Source organism: Neltuma alba, unplaced genomic scaffold (assembly GCF_004799145.2).
Source record: "Neltuma alba isolate B1F8T4 unplaced genomic scaffold, ASM479914v2 tig00003392_pilon, whole genome shotgun sequence".
Classification (NCBI taxonomy): domain Eukaryota; kingdom Viridiplantae; phylum Streptophyta; class Magnoliopsida; order Fabales; family Fabaceae; genus Neltuma; species Neltuma alba.
The window spans coordinates 510,068-536,115 of NW_021633263.1; the positions used below are offsets into that span (position 1 = coordinate 510,068).

The 26,048-nt window shown below is 32.1% G+C and overlaps 2 protein-coding genes across 3 annotated transcripts; one reads left to right on the forward strand and one right to left on the reverse strand.

Annotated features, from left to right (window-relative positions):
• Window positions 1–15,931: 15,931 nt before the first annotated feature.
• On the reverse strand, window positions 15,932–18,151 carry LOC114741435 (50S ribosomal protein L22, chloroplastic). Its single transcript, XM_028929702.1, has 2 exons — window positions 17,829–18,151; window positions 15,932–16,512 (listed from the first exon to the last, which is right to left on the reverse strand). The coding sequence occupies exons 1-2, from the start codon at window positions 18,073–18,075 to the stop codon at window positions 16,124–16,126; spliced, it is 636 nt and encodes a 211-aa protein (XP_028785535.1). The 5' UTR covers window positions 18,076–18,151; the 3' UTR covers window positions 15,932–16,123.
• A 2,381-nt stretch (window positions 18,152–20,532) lies between these two features.
• On the forward strand, window positions 20,533–25,606 carry LOC114741434 (methionyl-tRNA formyltransferase). 2 transcript variants are annotated; one of them, XM_028929700.1, is made up of 11 exons: window positions 20,533–20,755; window positions 20,851–20,913; window positions 21,456–21,590; window positions 22,194–22,296; window positions 22,871–22,941; window positions 23,061–23,165; window positions 23,392–23,437; window positions 23,599–23,699; window positions 24,256–24,315; window positions 24,370–24,567; window positions 25,321–25,606. In XM_028929700.1, the coding sequence occupies exons 1-11, from the start codon at window positions 20,657–20,659 to the stop codon at window positions 25,420–25,422; spliced, it is 1,083 nt and encodes a 360-aa protein (XP_028785533.1). In that variant the 5' UTR covers window positions 20,533–20,656; the 3' UTR covers window positions 25,423–25,606. The 2 variants fall into 2 exon arrangements, with proteins under 2 accessions (XP_028785533.1, XP_028785534.1); XM_028929701.1 differs by having other exon boundaries at window positions 23,404–23,437.
• Window positions 25,607–26,048: the final 442 nt, after the last annotated feature.

A 26,048-nucleotide genomic window follows, 5' to 3' on the forward strand; every position in this document is an offset into this window, starting at 1 on the left:
GTTAACTAATTTAACTAACACTTTTAATCTACTCAAATTAATTAGGTTTTACAGCAAGGGCAAGAAGAGTAATACAATAACTCTCTCAGGTAAAATCAAAGACACGGAAGAAAAAGAAAAGAGGGCTTTCATCATATTGATGGAGTTGAGGAGAAGAAACCCAGAAGATATGAACACACTCAAAGCAATAAAAAGCAGCATCCCCATTGCCAAACACGGCCTTAAGTTCATCAAATAACTCTGCAACAACCCTACGGCTTCACAAACATGTTCCCCATATTGCACTTCATCGTACTTTCTCTCCCACTGATCCATCATCATTCCATGACCTTCTTCACTTTATTCTTTCTTCTTCTCCCTCATCTTCATCTCTCTGATTCGCAGTCTCAGCACGGTCATGTTTCGTCCGCCAGTTTTCCCCACTGGTGTTCTCTTCCTCCGCTTGCTCTCACAGCAACCACCGTGCTGCCAACATGGCGCTGTCTTCTACTCCGGCAAGGCGGCGGTGATGATGCCGATGATGTCCGGCTCCATGAGGGAAAAGCAAGATCCAGTGCCTCCATCACTGAGATTTGATAGAGAGAAAAGAGAGATCAACTATGACTTTGTTGTTGCTTTTACTACGTTTGGAGTGTTGGAAGGTGCTTAAAAGGGAATTGGAAAGAGTGTGCGTGGGATTGAGGAAATGAAACCAAGCAGCGAATCATATTTTTAGGAGAAATTGCGTGTCCTACGAGAGATATACTTATTGGTAACGTCTTTGAGTAAATTGAATTATTCATAATGTCATTCTGTTAAAAAGTTATTAAATTTTAAAATAGAGTTGACGAAATTTAAATTGTTTTTTTAGTAAAAACGTGCTAAAATGATTTATAAATTACGACATATTTTAAGGCATAGGGTGTGATACTGTAATAAGTCACTCTTGTCTTCTTTTTTTTTGTACAACTATGACCTCCCATCTATAATAATGCATTAATGTCAATGCAGGTTGCTTATTATTAGTGATAAACATCATAAAAATGCGCTCCTTTTATCTCAGATATACGTCACAGAAATGACAGATATTAAGAAATTGAGTTAGAAATAGTTTAATTAATTAAATATGCACCAAGTAAGGAAAATTTATAATTCAAATTTGCCCTTAATTACATTGTTAGCTTGCAGCTTCTATAATAAATTGATTTGTTCTTAATTTTATCTCTAGTATCTCTCATAATTATTTGACTCCCAAGTTCGTGAGTGATATTTAAAGAAAAAGTCATTTGATGATTAACTGTAACACCTTAATTCTTTTCAATGAAATCATTTGAGACTTTATCATGGTACGAAATAATGTGGCACGTGATTAAAAAGAAGTAAATCCGTTGACACTTTATCATGCACTAGGAAAAAGAATCTCATTAACATTCAAAGCACTAAATCATGATATCCGAGCCGCCTTTTTTCATTCATGCTTCTATATTCTGGTGTTCAAGATATAAAAGGAATTAAACCAATTCATTTTGAACTTTGTAGTTAAACTCTACTATGCAATACTGCAGGGGAAGGCCAACGAAAAAATAGTTTGGTACCAGGATGATAAAAAATTAACACCTCTCATTTTTATGATTTTTTCAATATGAATTTGAAGACAAGTGCTGGAGGTGTTTGGAATTCATAAAAGTCATGGAGATATGTTAAAATAGTGAAACAAGGTCAAAATAGGATTTTGGAGCCGTTTGACATAGCACAAAATCCATCCCTCCGCCATGGCTTATGACAGAGAGAAAAATCTTCTTGCTATATCATACGCTCTTACATATATGCTATGTAATGAGCGTAAGTTTAAGAGGATAGCTGAATCTCATAAGACTAGCCTATTAAGAGGGAGAATCTATTGAACTTATAAACCCAAAAATACTTGTGAGGCTCTCCAATTTGGGACTCATATAACAATGCACCCCCTTAAGAGCAGACATCCCTAATGGCTCCACTCTATGGCACTTTAATCGGTTTCTTGCCAGTCCAAACTCTCTGCAAGTAGTCCTCTCTAGGTGGCCTACTCTCAATAAAAATACCAACATGATAAGCATAAACCTAAGATGAGATCTCAATTTCAAAAAATTAGCCTTTTAAGAGGGAAAACCCTTTGAACTTATAAATCTATCACATTTGTGAGGCTCTCCAATGTCGAACTCATAACATACTATCCTCAATGAATCAACATGATAATAAATATAACTTAATTTTAGTTTTATCATTACGTAAATCTAATACTATTAGTTTGATCATTATATAGTCTACTCCATTTCACTCACTTGAAACCTTATATAGTTGTTAATTATTACTCCTCCCGTCTTTAATATAGGACATAATTTGAGAATTGATTTTAGCTCTATATGTAAAAACTATTTTACATGTTTTTCAAATTTTTTTCAAATTAATCCTATTAATATTCTCTCAACAATAATTAAACAGTAAAGGGAGAATAAAATTAAGAAAGATGATTAGGATATTTAAAAAAATCATATTAACTAATTTAACTAACAACCTTAATATACTCAAATTAGTTAATTAAGTCTTACATTAAATTAATATCAGAGAAGTAATACAATAACTCTCTCAAGTTAAATCAAAGACACAAAAGAAGAAGGAGAGAGGACTTTCATCATATTGATGGAGTTGAGGAGAACAAACCCAGAAGATATGAACACACTCAAAGCAACAAAAAGCAGCATCCCCAGTGCCAAACTCGGCCTTACGTTCATCAGATAACTCTGCAACAACCCTACGGCTTCACAAACATGTTCCCCCTATTGCCCTTCATAATACTTTCTCTCCCACTGTTCCGTCATTCCATAACCTTCTTCATTTTCTTCTTCTCCATCATCTTCATCTCTCTGATTCACAGTCTCAGCACGATCATGTTTTCGTCCACCAGTTTTCCCCATTGGTGTTCTCTTCCTCCTCCGCTTGCTCTCACAGCAACCACCGTGCTGCCAACACGACGCTGTCTTCTTCTCCGGCAAGGCAGCGGTGATGATGCCGGTGACGTCCGGCTCCACGAGGGAAAAGCAAGATTCAGTGCCTCCATTATTGAGATATCAGAGAGAGAAAAGAGAGATCAGTTATGACTTTGTTGTTGCTTTTACTATGTTTGGAGTGTTGGAAGGTGCTTAAAAGGGAATTGGAAAGAGTGTGCGTGGGATTGAGGAAATGAAACTAAGCAGCGAATCATATTTATAGGCGGAATTGCGTGTCCTGCGAGAAATATACTTATTTGCAACGTCTGAGTAAATTGAATTATTCATAATGTCTTCCTGTTAAAAGTTCATTAAATTTTAAAACAGAGTTGGCAAAATTTAAATTTTTTTTAATTTAAGTAAAAACGTGCTAAAACTGATTTATAAATTACGACATGTTTTAAGGCATAGGGTATGATACCACAGCGAGGTGTTGCGAAAAAAATAGCTTGGTGCCAGAATGATAAAAAATTTATTAACACCTCTTAATTTCATTATTGTTTTCAGTATGAATTTGAAGACAAGTGCTAGAGGTGTTTGGAATTCATAAAAGTCATGGAGATATGTTAAAATAGGGAAACAAGGTCTAAATAGGATTTTGGAACCGTTTGACATAGCGCAAAATCCATCCCTCCGCGATGGCTTATGACAAAGAGAAAAATTTTCTTGCTATGTAACGAGCACAAGTTTAAGAAGAGAGCTCAATTTCATATGACTAGTCTATTAAGAGGGAGAGTTCATGAAACTTATAAACCCGAAAATACTTGTGAGATTTTTCAATGTGGGACTCATATAACAATGCACCATCTCAAGAGCCGACATCTTCAGTGACTCCACTTTACAGCACTTTACTTGGTCTCCTATCAGTTAGAACTCTCTGCAGGTAGTTCACTCTGGATGGTTTACTCTCAATGAAGACACAAATGTGATAAACATAAGCTCAAAGAAAAGATCTCAATTCTAAAAGATTAGCTTATTAAGAACAAAAACCCTTTGAACTTATAAACCCATAAAATTTGTGAGGCTCGGCAACATGGGACTCGTAACAATGAATCAACAATCAAGTGACAATAATTGTTAAATATCAACGTGATAATAAATATAACTTAATTTTATTTTTATCATCACATAAACCTAATACTATTGGTTTTATCATTACATAGTCTACTCCATTTCACTTACCTGAAACCTTATACAATCGTTAATTATTACTCATCCTATCTTTAATGTAGGATATAATTTAAGAATTGATGTTAGTTCTGTATATAAAAACTATTTCACATGTTTATCAAATTTTTTTTCAAATTAATTCTCTCAACAATAATCAAGTGGTAGAGGGAGAAGGAAATTAAGAAAGATGATTAGGATGTTTTAAAAAAAATCATATTATATTAACTAATTTAACTAACACCCTTAATCCACTCAAATTAATTAATTAAGTCTTACATTAAACATCGGAGGAGGGATAATACAATAACTCTCTCAAGTTAAATCAAAGACACGGGAGAAAAAGGAAAGAGGGCTTTCATCATATTGATGGAGTTGAGGAGAAGAAACCCAGAAGATATGAACACACTCAAAGCAACAAAAAGCAGCATCCCCAGTGCCAAACTCGGCCTTACGTTCATCAGATAATTCTGCAACAACCCTACGGCTTCACAAACATGTTCCCCATATTGCCCTTCATAATACTTTCTCTCCCACTGATCCATCATTCCATAACCTTCTTCATTTTCTTCTTCTTCTTCTTCTCCATCATCTTCATCTCTCTGATTCGCAGTCTCAGCACGATCATGTTTTCGTCCACCAGTTTTCCCCATTGGTGTTCTCTTCGTCCTCCGCTTGCTCTCACAGCAGCCACCGTGCTGCCAACACGGCGATGTCTTCTTCTCCGGCAAGGCGGCGGCGGTGATGCGGGTGACGTCTGGCTCCATGAGGGAAGAGCAAGATTCAGTGCCTCCATTGAGATATCAGAGAGAGAAAAGAGAGAGATCAGTTATGACTTTGTTGTTGCTTTTACTATGTTTGGAGTGTTGGAAGGTGCTTAAAAGGGAATTGGAAAGAGTGTGCGTGGGATTGAGGAAATGAAATTAAGCAGTGCTTAAAAGGGAATTGGAAAGAGTGTGCGTGGGATTGAGGAAATGAAATTAAGCAGCGAATCATATTTATAGGCGGAATTGCGTGTCCTGCGAGAAATATACTTATTTGTAACGTCTTTGACAATTACCGTCAAATCTAGCACATGGTCCGCGTTAAAGCTATATTGCCTTCTCCTAGAGGTTATCTCGAGGCTTCAACTTAAATTCATGGTATGTGCATATGGAAAAAAAATATATCATGGTATTAAAACTCAATCCGGTTCGACACAGTTATACCAATAAATTCGATTAACTAGGTTTTAGGGTCAGTTTAATAAAGAATTTTGGATGAGTCGTTCGAGTTGGATTTTGTATTTTTTGAATTCTTAAATGTCCTTGTGTTGAGTTAAAACAAATAGTCTGTTTAATTTCTAAAATGATAATTTTGTTTTGTTAGATTATGTGTTTTCACACTTAAATGTTTTATTTACTCATGGGTTAATGCATTTCTTTTATTTAAATATTACTCTTTTATAATTATATATATTTTTAATTAAGGTGTATTATTTTAATTAATTATGATTGGATTTATCCTAATTCAATCACAATTAAACCACTGACTTGATTGATTTAATGATGGATTCGGTTTTCATTACATTGGCTATATATATATATATATATATATATATATATATCTTACCATTAATTGACAGCCTCCTGTATTTTTCAAGTTTATATCTTTCAATTTAATTTTCAATTTAAAAGTAATAAAGGTTTTTACTTCAAAATTGCCATAGGCGAGTAAAACCAATTACTCAAGTTCCATTAATTTGATTTATTTCTTATTAAGAGAGTTGATTGCATTGAAAAAAGGTTTATTTGAAAAGATAAGAATATTTTAAGGACATTAACCAAATTCATTGAATTGCGCTAGTTAGTCTAATTTGGTAACCCTCTAAAAGTAATTAAAAAACTATTTTTCACACAAGTGGAAACAAATTAAAACTATTCTTACATACTTTTTACACCCTAAAATTACTTCTAAAAAACTATTTTTTTGTTGACTTGAAGTTATATTGTTACAAAATATATAGTTCTTAAATGAAATTTTTCCTTTTTTCTAATTATTATTTTTATAAGTTAGCCAAGTCATATAAATATATATCATGTTAAATTTTCATACCATACATATAGTCAGATGTCCTATTTTTTCATGTCATTTTATAATTAAATAATAATATTTTAAAAGTAGGATATATGGCTATATATTATTAAAAAACTTGACATAATAAATATAAAAAACGCGACGTAGGTATTGATTTACTTTGCTAAACTATTTAGTTTCACGCAGGGACAAAATTAAAAGACTTTTATTCATGAGTGAGTGTTTTGATGTGAATAAATGATTAATTAAAGAATCCAAATCTTTGAAGATTGAGTCTAAATATGAATTAATATTGATCTCCATGCAAATATGTTATGATCTTGTCTTTGTGCTAATTAAAGTGATTAGCGTTGCGCATTGATCAACACCGTAAGTAATAGTGACTTATTGATCGTCTAGTCTTATCACAATTATTCCCAGTTAATTTTTGGGTCATTATAATTTTGACCAATTTTTAATTATGTTTTTGTATTTTTTTATTCGATCCTTATACTTTCACCTGTTTCTATTTTGATCCTTATAATTTTTTGTCTTTTTATATGCTCTTTACAGTTTTACCTAATTTTAATCAGGTTTCTGTATTTTTGATTTTATTGATTAATTTGAAGTAAATTAATTAGATAAGTAATATTGAAAGGTCAAACATTATTAGGAATTTGAATTAATTTTTATACAATTTTAAAAATACTTAATTGAATAATTAATTATATTATATTCTTAGATAATTTCATTATCATAACCCAAATTTTATAATTATGAAAATAAATAAAAGATATAATTGTAAAATAAATATAAATATATGCTGAATTCAAAAATTTAAAAGAATATTAAAATAAAATTATTGTAATAATATTATTGGATTTTGTAGAATAAAAAATCTTCAAGGACTTGATTGAAAAATCAGGTGAAACTCTAAGGATTTGATTAAAAAAAATTTACAGGAACCTAAAGAAAAATAATTGAAAGTATCAGGGCTTGATAAAAAAAAAGACTATAAAGACCTAATTTAAAGTTAGTTGAAATTATAAAGACTTGCATATTAATTATTCCTTACATATATAAGGAAAGTCACTATCAAATGCCAAAGAAAGAATATAATTACTAGAAAGTCTTAATGATATCATATATATGGTTTAGTTAGTGGTACAATTAGAGACCAAAGGAAACCTCTTTTGTTAATTACTCCCTCATCCTTATTATAAGGAGCCAATAATAAATTTACATAAATTAATAAAATTACTTAAAATTAATTATTTCTTGTAAAATAGCAAAATTACTCTCAATACAAGTCATAAGTGACAAAAATTTGATTAATTTGCTAGGAAATTATACAGTTAGTTGGGATATGATGTCTGGTTCAAAAAATTTGGGATATGATGTGAAAAAAGATAATATTCTAAGCAAAACATGCATGTTAACTAAAAACTCACCCAATAGACAGTACAATATTAGAAAAGTAAATAATTGTGCTGATTGATTAATTATAATTATTGACAAACTTCTTTTAGGATGTTTTGTGTAATGAGCAATAAGCTTTGATTCCATCTCTGGCACGCATGGGCAAATTCCATGGCCTTCATTTCCCAAAAAGGGACGGCCAAATGTGAGTTTAAATCTTCCACGTTGAAATTAGAAGATCCAAAGCAAGCGCCGAACCATGAAAATAAAACATGATTATCACAAAAGATTTAGGCGATAATAGCCGTGGAATATTGGTCTATTTACAAAAATTGGTACTATTATATTTTAATAATATCTGAATTTGAGTCTTTCCATTAATGTGAAATTTATAGTTTATAAACATATTCATAAGTGTTTTTGGGGCATGATGCCGGTTCCAGTGAGCTTCAAGATACAACTTATCAAATGGTCATGACCTTTTCTACTAGAATTCATGTCTATTGATTATTTTAAATATAAAATTTATGATGAGCCTTGTTATACACAAATTTATTCATTTTCTTAATCTAAATCTTTATAATATATGAAAAACGTAAACGTGTGAATCCCATTACTGAAACTTTCTCAGCCTTTTGATAAAGAATAAATATGGAGTGGGATGACTTGAACCATACTTTGCATTTACTTTGCGATGTTTTCTTAACAAAGACAATAATTATGTTCAATATTAAAGTTTTTGTTAGTGTTTAGAAAAAATTAGGTCCCCTTTATTTGATCAAATCAATATCTAATCAATATGCCAATTCATCTTTAATTGGAGACGGAAGTGTGGCTAGTAAACCATGTGATGCATGAACGTGTGAATTTTTTTTCTCACATATAAAATTTTCATTTTTAATCTTTCTTAATTTATTCTTATGGGTTTACGGGATAGAATGAGACGGCCTTTCTCTTTCGTGACCCATCCTATCTTGATCAGGACGGAACACAGATATCTTGTTTTTTTTTCTTTTCTTTTAAAATGAATTATATACGGAGCATAAGAACTCATAATAAACTGCATAGAAAAATAAATAAAATAAATAAAAATTGGCAATAATTGAAAATCGGCAAAGAAAAAGCTTCTTGTAATCTTGAAAAACATAAATTAAATAAACTCAAAAGATCCACTAAAAAAACATAATATAATCCATACAGATGAACTTGTAAACAACATAATTAAAGTAATAATTGAAAAAAAATTAATAAAATTAATATATATTGTGACAGGACTCATCGAGACTTTCATTCTGTCTTTAAAATTTTTGTAAAAAGATTGTCCCATTCCAAAATGATTGGGATTGAGACGAAACATTGGGATGGGACATAGCTAAATACTCCAACTTCTCTGGTTCTATTTATAATCCAAAGAGAAAATATTTTCTTAATTTTATTTATAAGTCACATCAATACATTTTTAACATAAATGTATAATTTTACTTTTTATTTATTATTATGTAGACTGTTTTTTTTAGATTTGTATATTAAATCAGGTAAAGTTTAAAATGCTATTAAATTTTAAGATATAGTTAATAAGGTTTATATTTTTTTCTTGGTTGCGGTAGAACACGTTAGAAGTGATTTGCAAGTTGATCACATGAGTATTTATTGATCTTCGTACAGTGTTTTTCTATTTAATTTCTTTCATTTTTTTTAACACGTTTCCGCAAAATTTGAATAGAGGTTAGAGCTTGTTAAATGAATTTGACGAGATCAAGCACTTTTCATTGCAGTATATTTCAGTTCAATGTATATTAAACTCCAAAGATAAGCAGGACGTGACTCCTTGATGGACATTGAACATATTAAGATTAACCCTATGTATTTCATCAAATTAAATAGATCAAACCTATGAAAAAAAGAGAGCAAGAAATAGAAAATTAGAGGAGAAATTAGGGAGGATGTTAGATTTTTCTCCCGTTTAGAATATCAAGAGAAAATAAGAAAGAAAACAATGAGAAAATTAGGTACAATAAGCTCATACATTTTTCTTCTCAAGATTTTCTCTCTTAGTGAAAATTAACGTGAAAGGGAAAAGAATAGTTCATATTGATAAAATTAGATTATTGAGATGCAAGTGGCTTTAATAATTGAGTTTTACTTATGGAGAAAAGGGTCGTTGTAACAGGGCTTGGTTATTTGAATTTGGTATAATCAAGCATTATTTTCATTATAGTGTTGGCTCTCTTTGACTAATTATTGTAGTGTTAATTAGTTGAACCAATAAGTGCAACCGAACTTTAATTTAAAATTTACATTAGTTGAGTTAAATCGGGTTCCAAATAGAAATGGTTATCCTAAGGACATCTTTTATATGTACTTGAACTCAAATTCAATAATTCGTCTTTAAGTGACCATAGTTTTTTTCCCCCAACTAATAACAACATCTGTTATTTTATATCCTTAATATAAGAGCTCATTAAATTTATTTTGTCTTTCATATTTATCTTTTTTTTAATGTAGTCCTTATAAAATGATAGTTCTAACTAATACACTTGATTAGCAAAGATATCTTAAAAAAGACAACATCTATTTATTACAAATAACTAATTTAATTATTTTTTTAATCTCTTCAAATTAATCAACTAGCTTTTATATTAAGAACTAGAGGGAGTATTTAGGAATTTGGTTGCATCTCTTTTTTATAGAGTTTACGATCAATAACAAAAGCGATGAATGTAGAAGCTGGATTTGATGGAATCGGCGTGGCAAGAACAGGCCACTTGAACTTGTTATGATAATTATACAAGCTAAATTATACAAAAACCCTATTGGAATTTTGAGTCAATTACATTTAAGCTCCATGACATTTTAAAGTTTAATCTTAATCCCCAACCTTTTGTTTCTTTTATCATGGACTCATTGTCGTTAAGTTGCTATTATTTTTTTTTTTTAAGGAAATTATCATGTTAGATCAATAAAAGACACATGACATCCTATATAGCACTCTATGCAAGTGAATGATTTTATAAAAGCTCCTTGAATTTTAGAGCAGTTGCATATGAGCCTCTTGTTTTCCAAATTTAAACTTAATACTTCTCTGACTCTTAATATAAGACTTATTTAACTAATTAGATTAAGAAAATTAAATAAGTTAGTTAACTATAATAAGTATGACATTTTTTCTCCTAAAACACCTTAATCATCTTCCTTATATCCCCCCTCCCTCTCATGCATACTTGATTATGGTCGAGAAATTATTAATAGGGATGATTTGAAAAAAATTGATAGATATAAGAAATAGGACTTATACTTAGAATCAAAATTAACTCCACAATTAGGTCCTATATTAAATACTGAGGAGTACGACATAGGGTAACAACAATGGGGTCTATGATAAAAAGCACAAAAGGTTAAAGGGGTTAATGTAAACTTTGAAATAGTTATGTGCAATTAATGACTTGGTAGATTTTGCATAATTTAGCCAATTATATATTTGAAGATTGCCTCGCCCTATTTTTTTTGCCCCCAAAAGTAAAATAAAGAAGTCAAAAGAATTTTCTTAGGCTAATCATGATTCATTGATCACCATCACGATGGAGGATAATGTTTTAAATTTGGCTTAATCTTATCTCGTCATGAGTTGATTAAGAATAAACTTGAAGTTCTCCTTTTATAGCCATTATTTTGATCATGGTGAGGACTTTGATCTCTTGTTTATACTTTCGAGTAGTTCAGCCCCATTTTTTTGGGGGAAAAACAAAGACAAGAAAACAAAAATGGAAAAAAATGTATTTAACACGAGTTAGCCCCCCGGGCGGCAGGGAATGTCTCCATTACATATTCTCTCCACTTACTCTCCATTTAATTAAAATACAGCGTTTTGGGTAGAGAAACAAAATCTGGTCAGTTTTTTTCCCCAATCTAAGTCGTCACTTGCAAATTCAGCTTCTCATGTTCCTCGATCAAAACGGAAATTTCCTTGTTTTGCCTCCAAAAAACTTCATAAAAATGAGGAACCCTTTTTCCTTGTATGTGAGAAGAAATCATCGGAGAAAAAGGATGTTCGCTGGTTTATATACATCCCTTTTCAGTTTTTGGCTGTTGGCTTCTTACAATAGTTTAACCAGGAAAGAAAAAAAGGAACCATTTTGTTTCCATTCTTTCTATATTGACCTTTGTAATTCACACTTTGTATCATAAATCAAGGAAAAAAGTGACAAAATCGCCAGAGCCATTCGATGAACGATGATAATAATAAACATATCAGAGGTCATTTGTTTTGATAAAAGAAATTGAGAAAAATGTCCCAAAAGTATATCAGATGAAACCCAAAAGAAGTCCTAATTTATTCAGACGAATAATCAAAACACGAAGTCAATTATCAAGTTCGATCACCTCAAAAATGAATAAATGGTATATAGAGATAATCAGAATAAGGATCCTCTATTTCAAGAAGTTGCTTCATCTCATCAAACTTGAAAAAGAACGAATCTCATCAAATTATATTCAAAGGCCACTATGGTGGTCAAGGACAATGAAGAGCTCTATGGAGGGCGATGGAGGAGGAGGAATAGAGGAAAACTAGCCGCGGCTAAAATGAAATTACAACGAACGGCTCAGTGTCATTGTAAAAGGAGACAGTTCAGATTTTGTTTTTTACCCTAAATGCTGTACTTTAATTAAATGGAGAGTAAGTGGAGAGAATAAGTAATGGAGACATTCCGCGCCCGTTAGCCCCGTGCTTTTAGCTCGCACAAATTTGCTGATTAACTTTTCAGTTCCGTTTTGACCCGTAATTCCTTCATACAGAGAGAGAGGGGGAGAGGGGAAGAGAGAGAGAGGATACTAGGGATTTTGATCATTTCTCTTGGTTTGACAAAATAAAAATTTTAAGAGGAGAGGAAAATTTAACATTTTCCCTCCTCTCTCCTCATAAATCATAAGCCTCCCTTTTAAAATTAGAAGAATTTGAGAAGAAAATAATATTTTGATTTATATTAACTAATATTTATATTATTTTCTAATAATTTCATGTTACCTTTCAGCCCTTATCAAAGTTTCAACATGGGCCTTAGATTTTCGTCTACACATGGTTCTGCATCTTCGGCTCAACAAACACTTGCACGCTACCTAGCTTGACAAGCACGCGTCCGCATTCGGTTTATGAGCACCGAGTGATCAGCACTCAAAACGTCCGTCTTTTTGGCCAACAAAAGACAAGACGTCCATGTTTTGACTTTTGAGTGCTGGGCAATAAACATATCTTTTTTTCAACGTTTTTGCTTCTTTTTTTTTCCCAATGTACTACTTCAGGTCTTAGTTATAAAAGTCAGTTGATTAATTTAAAGAGATTAACAATTAAGTTGAGTTAATTATTTGTTCTAAATAGGTATTGTCTTTCCTAAAATATCCTTACTAATCAAGTGTATTGACTAGAACTATAATTATTAGAAGGACTATCTTGGAAAAACTGAGTAAATATGAGAGATAAAGTGGATTTGGGTCTTATATTTAGGATCAAAATAAAAGTCAAACAGGATTTTATATTAAGAACCGGAGATAGTACCATTTTTTTAAAGCACATACAGCCTTCCAAAATTTCCCAATGTATTTGCATTTATCTATATTTTTAACTTCAGCCAAACATTACTGGAAGATATCCTTTTTAATTTAATTACTCTTTAACTTTATTCATGTTTAATACTCCTTCGATCCTTAATATAAGATCCATTTAACTAATTTGATTAGATTAAAAAAGTTAGGTAAATTAGTTAATTATAAGAAAAGTAACACATTTTTCTTCAAACACCATAATCATCTTTTTTACTACCCCATCTCCCTCTTCTATTTGATTATGGTTGATGGAGTATCCATAGGGGTAATTTAGAGAAAATTGATAAACATGAGAAATAGGTCTTATATTTAGAATCAAAACCAACTCAAGACTTTTGTCCTATATTGAACACCGGAGGAGTATATATTTTATCACAATGACAATTGATCTAACCATAATAAATGAAAAGTACAAAATTATACATTCATATAAAAAATTTAATGATTTAACTTATAAATAAGACTAAAATTTTTTTCTTTAAATAAATAGGACTATATCAGTATTTTATCATTTAATTAGAAGTATGATTATCTATTACTACTTTCACTCTTTAATATAAAAACTAATTTGACATTTTGTTTGGTTATAAATATAAAACTTCAATTCTCTTTGTTTCTTATATTTATCTATTTTTTTAAGGTAATCTTTGCAATAGTTGCACATGTTAAGTATTTCATCAAATGATAGATTTAGTTAATATACATGATTACTAAAGATATTTTAGGGAAGACAACACTTATTTATTAAAAATAACCAACTTAATTAATATTTTTAATCTATTCAAATTAGTCAATTAGTTTTTATATGACAGATTGGAGATAGTATTTATTTTTATTCTTAACTCTTCTTCTTAGTAAACGGATTATAAATATATAAATTTTTGGGTAAAGTAACATCCAACATTGATATTATTTGTAAGTAGTATCCAATATTTTAATCTTATTTATGGTACATTTAATTTTTTTTATCCAGTACCTTTGAAATTATTTTTCAGTTACATCTAAGACCAAAATATTATTTATGATTTAGAGGTGCTAAACACATTATAAATAAGATTAGGGTGTTAGATGCATCACATATAATATTAGGATACTAGATATACAAATGAAAAATAGTACAAGGATACTAAATACTATTTTACCCTAAATTTTTTCACACATCAATACCATTTTATTTAATTTGGGTACTCTTTTAATAATGTTCGATAAAATGAAAAAAAAATTAAAAAAATGGATCAAAAAACAAAAAACTTGGCTGCCTAGCGCTAAAAAATGGAGGCGTTTTGAGTGATGAGCACTGACTAATGAACACCGAAAGCACTTGCACGCTTCCTATTTTATTTTGCAAGTTTGTAAATCAAGTAGTGGACGGTCAGTTCCCTGAATTGTACGTGATTTGGTATGCTTGGGGACTCAATCGTGCATCTCTTCCTTCATTTATATGGTATCAAATATATATTAAAAAAAAGTTACTATCACATATATTTTAATTTTTAAACGCAAATAAGCACACAAAACAAAAACATACAAATAAGTTATCTAAAAAAGTTATTTCGCTACTCGTACCAACAACACAGAAAAAAAATGAAAGTTGGAAAAAACATACTCAAATTAAACATATTTAATTTTGCTAATTATAAAAAGTTGATCTTATATATTAAATATTTATAATTATATTTTATTAACTACTCTATAAAATTTGTAAAAAGCAACTTAAATAATATAAGAGTGAAGTCGTCCATACAAAAATATTTTTCCTCCCCTCCCTTCTTAAACCATACAAGGTAACATTAAAATTGACTAAAGTATACATTTGGTCTTTTAACTTTACACAAGATTTCAATTTGGTCCCTTAATTTTAAAAAGTATACTTTTTGTCCTTTAATCCTAATTTTTTTAAAAAAAATGATGATATTAAGATCTTAAATATTGATAAAATATTCTCAAATGCAACATATTAATTTTAATTTTCAAAACATCAATGATTGTTACAACAAATCATCATTAAAGCCTAATGATTTTAGAGCTAAAGGACCAAATGTATACTTTTTAAAGTTAAGGGACCAAATTGAAACCTTGTACAAAATTAAAGGATCAAATATATATTTTAACCTATTAAAATCCCTTTCCTCCCCTCCTCTCATTTTAATCCAAACAAAATAATATTAAATGCCTTATCTTCCATTCATCTCTTTTTTCTCTATTGAAATCCCTCCCCTCTCCTCCTTTTTATTGACTCAAACACACCCTTAACCAAACCAGAATGACATAAAAAATGTACCACACAAGAGGGGAAAAAAAGAAAAGGAAAGGAAATATAACCAAAAAGCGGTCAAAACAAAAGGCAGATTCTCTATGCAACATTATAATAGGAAACTTTTCCTATTCCTTCTTTAGAAAACTGGCATATTCATCTTTAGAAAATATTCCTTTCCTTCTCCTCAATTAACAATCTCGTAATAAATACCATATTGGATAATAAATTAATTTTAATTTAACTTATTTTTTTTAACAGTAATTTATATATTTAATTAAACATAAAATCCTAATTAAATAATCCGGCCCAAGAAATGCAGATCCAAAGTCCAACCCTGATAGATAGTGATCCCACTCCCAGGGATGGGAATCCGGAAGAGAGAGTGTGAGGATATACAAGGTTCATGCGCTGCACCATGCCACCATGAAAGTAAACATAGGAAAAACAACTGAATCTGATTGAGAAGAGTAGGAAAAAATATACAAATCAAGATCAACATGAACCTAAACATTTGTGCAAATGAAGAACATAAATATCAAAATACATAAAACTTGCATCCTCGTAGTGGTTGAAAGAAGTTCATACAAAGGCATACATACATACACTTAGTCGCAGAAAATAATTAAGCAGGACTTGCTTCCACTTCAGCCTCATTAGGTAAACCTTTCACTGCAATGGTTATGTGGCAAGTTCGCTTTCTAATTGCATAAGCTCGTCCACGAGCTACGGGTCTTACCCTTTTAAAGGTTTTACCTTCATTGACCTCAGCTCTACTGATAACTAAACTTCCTTTGTTTAAACCCAGATTATGGCTAGCATTTGCTGCTGCGGAAAACACCAATTTCAGGATGACATCACATGCTCGATAAGGCATGAGCTCTAATATCATGAGTGATTCTTCATATGAACGTCCACGAATCTGATCAATCACTCGTCTAGCCTTATCGGCAGACATGCGAATATGTCTGCCTACTGCATATGCCTCTACATTTGAGGTTTCATCATCCTTGCCTGCAGCATTAGATATTCATTTATAAAATGTTTTGCCAAGTTATTCTAGGCAGGAAATAGATAGGGTTTACATTCAAAACATGTTAAAAGCGTACAGAATAACACCCACACCTGCATACTGAAATACCATAAACCAATTCTCTCTGAGATTTTTCCGAGTAGGCATTGTGTGAAAGAGAGTTAAAAAAATACCTCATATCTGTATCCCATTTCTCATACAAATAGGAACTCACAAGTGACACCCTCTTTTATGAAGGAAGGGATCATTGTTCTGTAGTGCTCTATGCACAAGTTTATACCAGTAATGTGTGTGTGTTTTTGGGAGGGGAGTAGTGAATTCCCTTATCTCACAAGGCAGCCAGCATTCCCTGTATTTGCTATTATGCACCTTTAGTCATCTACTGCCGACTTACAATTTAGGCAAAGGGTATAAAGGAGACTGTAATCACTATCCACAGGCCCCACACACCCCCCCCAAAAAAAAAGGAAAAGTAAAAACTCAACTAACTAGGAGGTTCCTTTTTGAATTAATATTAGTTGTGAGGAGATTGGAACATTTCTTTGAGGTCAATCTGGCTAAAATTGAGACTTGAAATCAAATCCTGTAGCACAAGCTCGAGAATGTGAGCTTCTCAATTGTTGGATAGAGCTAGGTTAACCTCTAAAAGGGTGAACCAGAAATCGTGCTCAAGCCTACCCAAACCCAATAAAGAGACCATTCATTATTGCAATGGATTTGAAACAGCATACAACAAACTAGTTTTATCATTTTCCTTTATGAATTTGTACAGACAAGGAAAAAGTTAATGAGAACTTGTGAATATAGATATACAATGGTCTATTCGGAGATTTATTAAAAGGTAAAACTGCACCAAAATGTATTGGGACGCCTGTCATAGGCTACCACAATAAGATATCCATCCCCTCAACATTCTCGAAGCTGGCATGTTCAGAAAAAGAAACTCGAGAGAAAATTTTCAAGAATGACTTGTAGCACGATAGCAACATTAAAAGGAGGTTTAAGAATTTATCATATTAGTATATAATTCAAGAGAAAAGAAAAATTGAGCAATTAAGAACAGGCCTTTTTAACTCGCAAAACCAGTGTTTGTTTCTTCGAAAATCTACTAATTCATGATGGATAGGATCCTTCCTTTCTTCCATTATGATTTCCCGCTATTTAGACTACAAATTATCAAATTTAAGCTGTAACAAGGAAAAATCAACACATTTTACCCAATCGCATACAAGAAAACCGACAAATAATGAGACTAACTGAGGAAGAAAAGAAAAATAACAATGAAACAAAAAAGTACCTCCCGAACGGGCACAACAAACGAGAGGGTCACCAATTGCAGAGTCGAAATAGGTTTTGGTATAGTCGGAAGTTGTGAGGGAAATGCGAGTTTTGTCGTTGAATGGCGAAGAACAACGAATGGAGCGAAATTTCAGGGAGCCGGCGGCGGGCTTGGATGCAGGTATGTGATTAGCCTGCGGCGAAAAGGGGAGATTCCGATGAAGCAGAGGACGATGACAGAGCGATTGAGAGAACGAGAGCGCCATGGCGGGGCAAAAGAGCTCTGCTCTCCGAAACAGTACAGTTTCACTCCCAACAAAATAGAGATAAGATTACCCCTTTTTGCCGCTTTTCTTACCTGACCTTCATAATCGCGAGAATTCACCAATTTAGGAACGAATCAAGGAAACGAAAATTTACCGTTCCGTTGAGTTTGTTGATTTTGATGAGTGGAAAGTTAATTTAGATTTCATTAGTAATCAGTATAATTACACATCAATCAATATCGGTTCTCAATATATATATACTTATATATGGGACAATGTGTGTCAAAAATATATATGGTACATATATAAAGGTGGAAGTAAGCTTAGCTTAGCCTATTTAATAAACAAGTTAGACTCGTATTCAGGCTTATTTCTGAATCTATTTAGGCAAATAAGTTAAGCTTATTTTCGTAAAGTTTAACTCAGAAGCTTACAGGTTTGGCCTAGTGAATTTTTTTAATTTAAATTAATTATATATATTATTAATATAACTATTAGGTTTCATATCACAACATTTATACCTTTTTTTTTTTTTGAGCTGAACAACATTCATACATAAAATCAATATTTTCATTTTCCATCATTCACCTCTACATCTCTTCTTGATCACTCAAGATGGTAATGCTAGCTCACTTCCTCTCACTTGATTTGCATTATTCCTTAGAGCATAGTAATTGTTGTAAGTTTATTTTAGTGATGCTTAAATAAAATACTACCTCCGGTCTTAATATAAAACCTTATTTGACTTTTATTTCGGTCCTAAATATAAGACCATAATCCACTTTGTCTCTCATATTTATGCATTTTTTTTCCAAAATAGTCCTTTTAACAATGATAGTTCTAGCCAATACACTTGATTATTAAGGATATTTTAAGAAAAATAACACCTACTTATTACAAATAACTAACTTAATTTCTTTTATTAATCTCTTCAAATGAGTCAATTAACCCTTATAATTAGGACTGAAGGCAGTATTATAATTTCAATGGGAAAAGTTTGCCATAGTTTATGCAAAAAAATGAAAAGTAGTGAAATCTAGTTTTATATGCCACTTGTTGTACTTGGTTAATTTTAGAAAATGTATCTCTTTAGTTAGTTAACATATGATTGGTTATTCGTATTTCTACTTGTTTGGTCAGCTAACGTCACTACATTTTTTTCTTTTTCTTACTAAGACTCTTATATTGTAAGTGAGAAACATATGCTTCTTAATATGTTTGATGGGTTATATATGAATTTGGAATATAGACATTTAACCCTATTTAAAAGCCTGCATTTTAAGTAGGTTTTTAAAAAAATTTCAGACTTTTTGAATGCTCAAATTCAAATCTAAAAAACCTTATACATTAGCTCAGGCCCAAGATCAAGCTTTATATGTCTGTTGCAGGCCATGCCCACTTAATTAAAGTTTAGCCGAGCCTATTTTCATTCCAAATCATGCGAGCTGCTATTTAAATGTTCATGTAGTTGATTTTTTTGGGCTCAAGTTATGATGGTTTACAATTTTTTTATGCAAAACTTTTAGGCAGCTTGAAATTTAACCCACTTCAGAGTGCTTGATTCAACTTCTTCGAGCTTATAATGTGTTGAGCAGGGTGAGTCTTCATCAGATGTTTACATAGACGCAGCTAGGATGTCTCCCAAGCACCGTGATGAATCCCCCCCTTTTATTGGGGACAGGGTACGGTTCGGTTTTGGATGATAGCTCCATCGAGGACAAGCTCGACTAGGCTTATCTCCCAAGCACTGCAGTAGGTCACGTATTGTTTATTTAATGTATGTTTAGATTGACGTTAGGCAAAATTGACTTTTAATTTAACTGACTTTTGTAACTGAAATTAGAGTAAAAGTCAGTTAGAGTATATTTAGATAGGTGTTTTTAAAAAATCAGTTGAAAAAGTTAAAAGTTATTTGGATAATTAATAGAAAAGTTAGTTTAGTTGTAAAATATCTGAAAAGGGCATAGACTTTATTGAATAGTAGTGTTTGAAATTTTATGTTTTTAATGTGATAATAGTTTAAAAAATACGTAAAATTATTATGATAAAATATAAATATTTTATTTGTGAAATTATAAAATAAAAATATTTGTTACAAAAAAAATTGAAAACACATTGTAGATAATTAATTAAATACACATAATGGACAAACATGAATATAAATTAAAATTCACTTGGTCTGAATAAAAGCTAATTATGCTAAAGAAGGAGATGAGGCAAGGAGAAAATATGAGGATAAATTTGGGGTGCTCATTTTTAATAATCACCGTTTGAAACTACAGTTTGAAAAGTCAGATTTTTCTCCGTTGAGTCTAACTAAAGTTGAAAGCCAGAAGTTGATTGGAAAAGTTAGTCCAATTAAACAACAGTTTTGTCCAAGTTAGTTTGTAACTTTAGTTTCACAGATTCCAAAGTATTTTTACAGTTTCTAACTGCAATCTAAACATGCCCTTGATAGTTAGCCCAACCGGCTCAGTTTGGTAACGTGGAAAACCTAAAGCCTTAGCCTGTTCTGGATAACGAAGGGAAAGACCCACGGTGCTCGCAGAGTCGAGCCAACCTTGCAACGCACTCTTCATCGATGATTCGCCGATTTTGCTGTTTACAGAGCGCTACTTCGCCTCCCTCTCTCTCCCTCTCTACCAAGAAGAAGTCCCTTGTCCTTTTGGGTTCCCCGCAGGTTCTCTCTCTCTCTCTCTCTCTCTCTCTCTCTCTGTGCGCGCGCTCGTAGAGTCTCTCGGTCTTGCTGTTTACTTCAATGTCTTAAATTACCAGGTCTCAGCAACTGTCCTTGATGCCCTTCTCAACGCTTCTAGTGCATCAGATTCTTTATTTGAGGTATTGCTTTTGATTGTTCACATTTCCATTTGAATTTTTGCTGGATGACTTGAGGAGAACTTGGAGTGGGTTTTGCTTATTGGATAGCTAAAGTGCCATTTGCATCTGCCATGTGCTTTGTTTCAATTTGAGTTCCTTCTGGCTTGTGCTATGTTGTATTACCACTACCAAAACATTATTTCTTCTCTTTTTCTTTCTTCTTTTTGCATTTTCCTTCGATAGTTTTTTTGACTAAGTGATGGGTCTTCAATGGAGCTGCATTTTGTCATTATCGATATTTATGGATCATCCCGGGGAAATGGGGATGCTCAGTGGAAAGCATAACTTAAAAGAAAAGGAAGGGAAATCTGACATGTATTATCTTAATCCCCCTCTTCCATGCTTGAAAGCAATTCTACCTATTTATATGCTAAACAAGTGGTATCTGAAAATTTTGATTTTATATTCCAGCATTTAAACTTGACTGTTTTAGAGGCATAATCTATATATTTAAGCAGAGACTAGAAAATTGAGGCATCAATCACTAATTTGGTAGGATTTAGGTTGCAGCTATTGTTACCCAGCCACCTGCTAGAAGGGATAGGGGGAAAAAGCTGCTGCCTTCCCCATTGGCAAAATATGCTCTTGATAGAGGTTTCTCCTCTGATTTTATATTCACACCTGAACGGGCTGGGGAGGTAATTATTAACTTGAGTTCCTTATCTGAAATACAATTTGTGAAATGAGTTTAAATGTTGTTTTGTTGTCAGTAGCTGATGAATTCCATCGTGTATGTAATCCTGGGGATTGGCTACAGTTATTTTTTGATGTGGTGAATGAGTAATATTCTGGGCTTTGAAGGCTGGACAAAGCACTATATAGTTCCTTTCATTGCTTGAGGCAGTACGGCTGGTTAATTTTAATCTTTTCGTAGCGATAAATGAAGGCTACAAAAGATTTCACAGTAGCCTTTATCATTGGCCAAAATCCTAAATTTCATATGAAACACATATCAACCAAAAGGTAAGTTCATAGAAATTCAATGAGGGCTTGAGGCTTATTGAATAAATTGAGGGGTAATTGCTGGCTGCTCAAATTAAAATACATTGTGATGGCAAGGTCTAGTATTTGCAGACATTTGCATCTGGTAATCTAGCTGTAAGTTTTTTAATCCTAGCATATGACGACCACAATCAAAAGCTTGTCAATTCTAGCGTATATTAATGTAGCTATAAAAGCTTTGTTACAGCAGCATATGAAAAATAATAAAAAATGGGTGTTCATGTTTTCTCTCCACGCAGGACAATTTCTTGTCAAACTTGAAAGTTTTGCAACCAGACTTATGCATTACTGCAGCATATGGGAATATACTGCCCAGCAAGTTTCTAAACATACCACCATTGGGTTAGCAATTTTTCTCTCAATCTAGAAAGTTTAACCAATACTTTCCTCTTATATTCCTAGTTAAACATCCTCTGCATCCAGGATAGACCATACTCTCCTTAATTAAATTCAAGTTACAGGTTAAAGCATGTTAAAATTAGACCAATGACTGAATCAATGGGATAAAAGGGTTCTTCACAGTTGTAGCAGAATAATATGGTTTCTTTGCATTTAATTTACATGTAACATTTAATGAAATTTTATACATAAAAAAGAATAAAAAATTAAAAAACCATGTGGTTGTGCCATAGTTTTGTTGGAATTCTTTCATATCGGCCTTTCTGTTCAACATTTTTTGAATGATATGCTTTCTAATTATATATGCGTTTGGAATCCCATACTCTCCTCTCCCTCAGGAGAAGCTGTTCATATTACAAATGTTAAGCTCCACCTATAGATCTTGAAGTCCTTAGTCCTGTGTATATTTTACTTCGTTTTGTAATGCTCTAAAGTAAAAATCAGATTGTTTCTTGCCCAACAATTAAATCTGCAGCTCTAATTACCAAATTCTAAATCACGCATGTAAATTGCTCAGGAACAGTCAATATCCATCCTAGCCTGTTGCCATTGTACCGAGGTGCTGCACCTGTTCAAAGGGCATTACAGGTTTCTATCACCTTTTTTTGTTGTTTTTATTTTCTTATAGTTTTCTCTCATCATTTTATCTTTCTTCTTTTTTTTCTTTTTGGTGGACATCATTTTATCATTGTTATTTTCTATATTAGGATGGTGTCAAAGAAACAGGAGTGTCATTAGCATTCACTGTTCGTGAACTTGATGCTGGACCAATCATTGCTAATGAACGGTTTGAAGTCGATGATCAAATTAAGGTATGTGTTTCTCTTTGTTCCACTTAAGATGTAGTCGTCCAAAATATTTGCATCATTTACTCAGATTAGTGCTTGTATTTGTATTTACTATTTAGGGTACAATATTGGCTAGAATGTTTTACTCAAGAATTGCCCTCACCATAAATTTCTCCCTCCATAACTTTCTCACAACACACTTGTTTGGTGAAACTATAGTCCTTTCTCTCCTCCACTGACTAATCTTTAGACATCTTTGCAGGCGCCTGATTTGCTTTCTCAGCTGTTTTTTGAAGGTATGATTTTCTCCCGCAGTTCTCATGTCTATATAATTGGGGCTACTTTTTTATTTATCTACCTGTTTCTCTCCCATGATGTGGTAGGCTATTTGCAGTCCCTATGCCTGATATAGTTTTACTTTCATCAATTAACGAGTTCTGGATCTTTGATAAGGCAGGATCAAAACTTCTTGTCCGTGAACTTGCTTCCATATTTGATGGATCTGCAAGGGTGAAAGCTCAACCTCAAGATCACAATAAGGCTACATTGGCTCCAAAGGTACAGTTGGCTTGAATTGTGCCCCTTGGCCATGGCGATGGAAATGAATTCTCCTATTGATATTTGATACTAGTTTCATCAGATGCTTTTAGCAATCTGCTACATATTGCTTTAGACTTAAAAGCATAGTGTATCTGAATATTTATTTCAGGCAATGTATGTTTACTGGTGCAAAAATAAATCATCAATTGAAAAATTATTCACCAATTGACATGGACATCAATTATCTGTTTAGTATCACATGAAATTAGATTAATTGAATTTAAGTTTGTTTGTGCTTCAAGTCTTCCTTTAGCACTCCATTACTAATAAAGACTGATGATTATGAGCTCCTTTGTTGGCTATTTCCTTGTTAATATTACTTCTTTTTTTTTGGGTATTTTTTATAAATAATTTACTTAATTGCCTCCAGCTGTTAGCTGCAATATAAGACCACGTTAAAGCATTGAAGGTTTAGGGGAGTCTATTCCGTTGCTTTCTGTTGCTTCTAGTGTATACAGTTGGTGAAACATCTTCATAACTGGGAATTATTTCTAAGCATCGGTGCTTTATGCAGATAAATCCAGAGGAGTCTTGGTTATCCTTTGATCAAGAAGCACTAGTTCTACATAATAAGGTGAGCTTCCTGATTTTATTTGAACTGTGAAGTTATGACGTAGAAAAATTCTAGGTTCGTGCTTTTGCAGGGTGGCCAGGAACTCGAGCAAAGGTGTTAGTTGAGAAAAATGGGGAGCAGAAAACACTGGAACTTAAAATTATAACCACACGAGTTGGTATTCACAGAAGTGTACTTCCCAAAGAAGGAGATGATATTACATTTGCCAAGGATGCATTGGTGTTTCCTTGTGCTGAGGGCACAGCACTGGAGGTTTGTTCTTTATCTTTACTTTTTACCATCAATCATGAAGTTTTTATTAAGGTCTATTTGTCACTTTTTTTTTTAATGGTATAACATCTGTTTGAAATTAAATCATGCCTGCCAAAAGTCTGAGGAGTAACTTTTCCTAAATCCTCAGCAAACCAAGTCCTAGAAACATTGTTATAATTATTCAGTATTTATCCCCCTGAATTGGAGATGGAGATTGGAGACAAATGGCATGTTTCATGGCAATCCTGAAAGTTATCCAGTATCCAAGGAACTTTAGATGACTATTAGGAGATGATATATATTATAGTGGTATTTATGATTGATGTGCTTATAGTATAGGGTTTAGGGTTTTAAACTGGAACATAGTCTGAAATCTCAAATTCACTAGTCATTTGGAAATATTTTAGTTGTTTGAGTCCTGGGATATCTTATTCCTGAATGGCTCAGCATTTTCATTTCATGTTTGGATTGCATTTGTTTGTGTCATCTGCGCAAGGCTTGTCATCGTTCTTAGAAAACACGGCCATACTGAATTTGAAGGGCAAAAAAAAAAAAAAAAGAATCAGATTTCTGTTTTAATAGGTTTTTAGGCCTGTCATTGAGAGATATTGAGAGTCACGTGATTTTCATGTGCCAGGATATTAGTTATGTTTCTTCCTTCTTTCTCTTCCCAACAAATATATAAGGGGTTGCTAGTTCAGTGTTACTTCAAATCATTATGTTTTCTGATTATAGTAATTGTTACACTATCAGGTATTAGAAGTTCAGCTTCCAGGGAAAAAGGTGGTAAAGGCAGATGCTTTCTGGAATGGATTACGGGGACAGAAATTGAAGAGATTAAAAGAGGCCATCTAATCGTAACACAGAGGGAAGATTTTAATATAGTTCTCCAGCTGTTTAAGAAATCAATTCTTTTGAGTTTTACTTGATTCAAGGTTTTTGTTATCTTTACTAATTTTGTATGATTCAAATGCTGTTACTATTTTTTCAATAGCCATCAATGAACCATGAGTTTTTCTCAGGGGATTTACTTTTATTATTATTACCTTGTCGTAAAAGCTTGCTTTTAGTTTCTGTGACGGGTAAAATTGCTTTTGGTTTTTAAACAATTTTGACTAAATTTCTTTTTGGTTCTTGAACTTTATTTGCCACGGAATTAAAATCCCCAACTTGTTGAAAGATTTCTCTTTGTTCAAAAGTTTTTAATATTATTTTTGTCCCAGTTGAATTTAAAAATTCAAAAGTTTCTTAATTATAATAATATAAAATGTAATTATATTTCTAAATTTCATGCATTTGTAATAGTATCCATAAATTTTCTTTTTAAACAAGGTTTAAAAAGTTAAGAAGTAATAGGTAATTATTCTAATAAAAAGAGTGATGGTCAGTTAATCACAAATTTATGTGAATGTGAAAGACCTCTTTGAAGGAGTTGTTTCATATAGGCCTAATAATATTTAAATTGATTCAATAGTAACATA